This window comes from Primulina huaijiensis, chromosome 18, assembly GCF_012295235.1.
Source record: "Primulina huaijiensis isolate GDHJ02 chromosome 18, ASM1229523v2, whole genome shotgun sequence".
NCBI classification, from domain to species: domain Eukaryota; kingdom Viridiplantae; phylum Streptophyta; class Magnoliopsida; order Lamiales; family Gesneriaceae; genus Primulina; species Primulina huaijiensis.
Genome location: NC_133323.1, coordinates 10,756,723 through 10,762,315, shown reverse-complemented (window position 1 = coordinate 10,762,315; position 5,593 = coordinate 10,756,723). Strand labels below are relative to the sequence as shown.

The 5,593-nt window shown below is 41.5% G+C and overlaps 1 protein-coding gene across 1 annotated transcript in view; it reads right to left on the bottom strand.

The window, feature by feature from the left end:
- LOC140963846 (uncharacterized) overlaps positions 1 to 5,213 on the bottom strand; it is a 5,950-nt gene extending 737 nt beyond the window's left edge. Inside the window, exon 1 of the mRNA XM_073423303.1 lies at positions 4,590 to 5,213. Coding sequence (XP_073279404.1) covers positions 4,590 to 5,199 — 610 coding nt within the window. The 5' untranslated portion in view covers positions 5,200 to 5,213. The remainder of the gene's footprint in view (positions 1 to 4,589) is intronic.
- Between the last annotated feature and the right edge of the window lie 380 nt (positions 5,214 to 5,593).

Sequence of the window (5,593 nt, the reverse complement as noted above, 5' to 3'; positions counted from 1 at the left end):
AGTTTTAAAAAGGTGAGTGGCCGATTCTTTTCTTTCAAGTAGGCTAGGGTTTGTGATTTATTTTACACTTTAAATATTAGTTAAACACCTACAAGGCTTATTAGGCCTATTAAGCCATCTAATTAGGCCCATTAGTTAAATTAGAATTTAAATAAAATAATAACAAAGTTTTGATAAAATAAGTTCGTGAATTAAATAGCCGGACTGCTTAAAAGCTCGTATTTTAGTTGAAAAGCCAACACCGATAAAATTTACGTCCTGGCTTATTAAATCACCTCAAAACCCCATATTTTCAAAAATTCTAAAAGCATCAACCATATTTTAAATAATTAAAAATAATTATTTAATAAAAACATTTTACGTTTTTCAGCCTTCGGACCCCGTTCCTCGATCGTCACTTGAATATTCCTAAAAATACAATTTTATGCATGATGACAATAAAAATCTCATTTAGCATATGCACAAGTATGTCACATAATTAATTAGCAATTAAAATCAATTACTTACTCATTTTCAAATTTCCTAGATTTGCATGCGGTTGGATTACGTTGTCTAAATTTTGGACCTTACAATTCCTCCCCTCCTTAAATTGAATTTCGTCCTCGAAATTTAGAACTTACCGAATAGTTCTGGATAGCGGCCCTTCAAGTCCCTCTCGGTTTCCCAAGTAGCTTCCTCTTCCGAGTGATTCAACCACTTGACCTTGACCATTGGAATGACTTTGTTCCTCAATCGCCTTTCTTGTCTTGCTAAGATCTGGACGGGTCTTTCTTCATAAGTCATATTTGGAGTTAATTGAAGAGGTTCATAATTAAGCACGTGTGACGGATTCGACATGTACTTCCGCAACATAGAAATGTGGAACACATTGTGAACTCCAGAAAGTGATGGTGGCAATGCCACTCTATAAGCTAGTGTCCCAATCCTTTCCAAAATCTCAAACGGACCTATAAATCTTGGACTAAGCTTGCCTTTCTTGTCAAAGCGCATAACACCCTTCATAGGTGCTATTTTCACAAATACATGGTCGCCCACTGCAAACTCCAAGTCCCTTCGTCGTTTGTCTGCATAACTCTTTTGTCGGCTCTGCGCCGTCTTCATTCTATCGCGAATTTTGACTATAAGCACGGTAGTCTCTTCAATCACGTCTGGGCCAATCTCTCTTCTTTCCCCAACTTCGTCCCAATGTATAGGAGATCTACATTTTCTTCCATAAAGTGACTCAAAAGGAGCCATCCCGATTGATGATTGATAGCTATTATTGTAGGTGAACTCCACTAGAGGTAATTTTGGTTCCCAACTGCCTTGGAAATCAATAACACATGCTCGAAGTAGATCTTCCAAAATCTGTATAACTCTTTCTGACTGTCCATCGGTCTGAGGATGAAATGCTGTACTGAATAATAACTTGGTCCCCATCGCTGCATGTAGACTTTTCCAGAAAGATGACGTGAATCTCGGATCTCTATCAGAAACAATGGATACAGGAATCCCATGCAAACGAACTATCTCTCGAATATACAACTCGGCGTACTGAATCATGGTGAAGGTCGTCTTGATAGGTAGAAAGTGCGCTGATTTAGTAAGACGATCAACTATCACCCATATAGCATTAAATCCCTTAACTGTCTTTGGCAATCCCACGACGAAGTCCATGGTGACATTTTCCCATTTCCACTCGGGAATAGGGAGTGGCTTCAATTTCCCTGCTGGTCTTTGATGCTCGGCTTTAACTTGTTGGCAAGTCAAACACTCGGATACAAACTTCAGAATGTCCCTCTTCATGCCTGGCCACCAATATAACGACTGCAGATCTCTATACATTTTTGTGCTGCCCGGGTGAATGGAATATGGTGAGTCATGGGCTTCCTTCATAATAAGATTTCTCATGGAATCGTCACTAGGAACCCATATACGGTCTCGATAACGGACCAAGCCGTCCAATACTGAATATAAATTCCGGCCCTTGGCTTCGTCTCTAGCTCTCCACTTTTGCAACTGCTCATCAGTAGACTGCCCATCACGAATTCTGTCTCTCAAAGTAGGCTGTACTGTTAATGTGGCAAGATTAGGGGCCTCGTCCCTGGCATACAATGTAAGCTCAAACCGCTGTATCTCGGTCTGCAACGGTCTTTGGAGTGATAAATGTGTGATAACTGCTGCTTTTCTACTCAATGCGTCTGCCACTACATTAGCTTTCCCCGGATGGTAGCTAATGTCACAATCATAGTCCTTTACCAATTCGAGCCATCTGCGCTGTCTCATATTCAACTCCTTTTGGGTGAAGAAGTATTTCAAACTCTTATGATCGGTGAATATCTTACATTTCTCCCCATAAAGGTAGTGTCTCCAAATTTTTAGTGCAAAGACTACTGCTGCAAGCTCAAGATCGTGTGTAGGGTAGTTTTTCTCGTGAATCTTCAACTGTCTCGACGCATAGGCTATAACTCGGTCATTTTGCATCAGAACTGCGCCCAAACCAAGTTTAGAAGCGTCGGTATAAAGAACATACTCCCCTTGCCCCGATGGCATAGATAGCACTGGTGCTGAAATCAAGGCTTGCTTTAACTTGTCAAAACTGTCTTGACACTCGGGTCCCCAAATGAATTTCGCATTCTTCTTAGTCAAGGATGTCAATGGTACTGCAATGGATGAGAATCCCTTGATGAATTTGCGATAATAGCCTGCAAGTCCCAAGAAACTGCGAATCTCGGTGACACTCTTCGGTACTGGCCATTCTTTCACTGCCTCGACTTTGCTTGGATCAACTTCAACGCCATTACTAGAAATGATGTGGCCTAAGAATGCCACTCTATCGAGCCAAAACTCGCACTTGCTGAATTTTGCATATAGCTTCCTGTCTTGTAGTACTTGCAATGCTGTCCTCAAATGACGACTATGCTCCTCTTTGGTCTTCGAATAAATCAATATATCATCGATGAAGACTATAATAAACTGATCCAGATACGGCTGAAATACGCGATTCATGAGATCCATGAAGATCGCTGGTGCATTAGTCAGACCGAATGGCATGACCATAAACTCATAGTGCCCATATCTAGTACGGAATGCTGTCTTGTGCACATCAGACTCTTTCACTTTTAATTGATGGTATCCAGATCGCAGATCAATCTTTGAAAATACCGCGGCTCCTTGCAACTGATCAAATAAATCTTCAATTCTTGGCAGTGGATATTTGTTTTTGATCGTGACCTTGTTAAGTTCCCGATAATCGATGCAAAGACGCATACTACCATCTTTCTTCTTCACAAATAATACCGGAGCGCCCCATGGAGAATAACTAGGGCGAATGAAGCCCTTGTCTAGCAATTCTTGGATTTGATCCTTCAATTCTTTCATTTCAGCGGGTGCTAGACGATAAGGTGCTTTAGATATAGGAACGGTGCCCGGTATAAGATCGATAGAGAATTCCACTTCACGATCAGGCGGAATACCAGAAACGTCCTCGGGAAAGACGCTAGGAAATTCTCTCACAATGTCAACATCTTCTAATTTCTGATTGATAGATTTCTGTGCAGTAGTGACACAGGCTAAATAAGCTTGGCATCCACATTTAATAAGCTTCCTCGCACATAGACAAGAGATAATGTGCGGCATTTGCTTGTTTCTCGCCGCCTCGAAGACAAAAGATTTACCACTAGGTGGCCTAATAGATACCGATCGCTGACGAAAATCAATCGAAGCTCCATTCGCTGATAGCCAATCCATCCCAAGTATAATATCAAATTCGGGCATAGGAAGGACAATAAGATCTGCCCGGACAACATCTTTGAATAACCGAAGCTCCAGATTCTTGACAATCTTGGACGTGAGCATCTGATCACCGGAAGGAATAAAAACTTTGAAACCCAGACCCATATCTTGAGGAGTAATATTCAGTCTTTTGGTGAAGGTTTCGGATATGAAAGAATGTGTAGCTCCTGAATCTAGCAATGCATAGGTAGCTATTCCTTGAATGAAAATCCTTCCTGCGGTAAAGATGTCTTTTAAATCTTTTCATGTTGAATCTTAAGGATTTACTATCATTAAATCCCTAAAGTTTTATGAAGACTTCGCGTTAAACTTTAACATTTCTAGGAAAAATTGTACTTTAGTCCCTTAACTTTTGAAATTTGCACTATTGACCCAAAATTTTCAAATCATTGCAATTTAATCCATAACTTATTTCGAAATTCCAATTAAGTCCTTTATGTCTTGAGAATTACATTTTGATCCTTAAGAATTCGGAAATTGCACTTAGGTCCTTTAAATTTCGAATATTTGCCATTAAGTCCCTTAGATTTTTCGAAAATTGCAAATTAAACCCCATAATTCGAATCTCCCCCTTAATTATGATTTTCTTTAATTTTGGCCCTAACACTTTTTATTTGGAATCACATCCTTCACATAAAATAAGGCACCAAATTCGAATTATTTCTCTAAGGTTTCTAAAATCATCACTTAAGTCCAACTAAGTAGAACATGCAACCTAATTTATTCTAGGTTGAAATTTCCCAAACAATTCTAATAACCAATTTAACATTTCATGCATAAATAAGCAATATAAAAATGTTAAATGACTAGGTTACCTGTGATGAGGGTAGTGTCTGCCTCTCCCTCAGCTTCCTCGGCGTTCATAACATAAGCTCGGGCCGTAGCAACTGCTTTCCTCTTTGGACAATCCTTGGCTATGTGCCCCTCCTCCTTGCAGTAAAAACATTTATAAGTTCCCCATTCACATTTGCCAAGATGAGTATGGTTGCACTTTTTGCAAGGTTGTCTCTCAGTTGGCTTTGGTGCTCCCGGATTCTGTGGCTTTGGTGCTCCCGGATTCTGTGGCTTTGGCGGTGCTGGCTTGTTGACTTGACCTTGGGGCTTTTGAGGCCCTTGAGGTCTAGGAGGACCCGTGTATGGCTTCTTATTAGGCTGATTATTATTCTGATGCTGCTGCCTCTTGCGCTGTAACTCGAAATCAATATCTCTCAAAGATTGCTCAGCCTGATATGCAAATGTAACTGCTGTAGCATAATCCCCCGGACGCATCATCATGACCTTATCCCGAATGGTAGGACGTAGGCCATCCATAAAGTGCCTCATCTTTTCTTCCGCATCGCCAGCAATAAGGGGTACGAAGTGGCATCCCCTATCGAACTTCTTCACAAAATCCGCAACAGGTACGTCTCCCTGACGGAGAGTCATAAACTCCCTCTTAATCCGGCCCCGGACATCCGCAGTAAAGTACTTCTCATAAAATTTGGTCTTGAACTGAGCCCATGTCAGTGCAGCAAGGTCAACACCATGCTCTACTCCTTCCCACCATAACGAAGCGTCATCCCTCAGTAGATAAGTGGTACACCTCACCCGGTCGGCATCTCCCATGTCTAGATAACGAAAGTGTACTTCTAGGGAACGGATCCAACCCTCTGCAGCAAAAGGATCGGTAGTGCCAGAAAATTCCTTTGGCGCTAGCCTCCGGAACTGATCATAAACGTCGCGCGGCGGCCTAGGTGGCTGCTGCTGCTGCATCTGCTGTAACTGCAGCTGTAACTGCTGCTGCTGTAGCTGCTGCTGCTGTAACTGTTGCTCGAAGAGA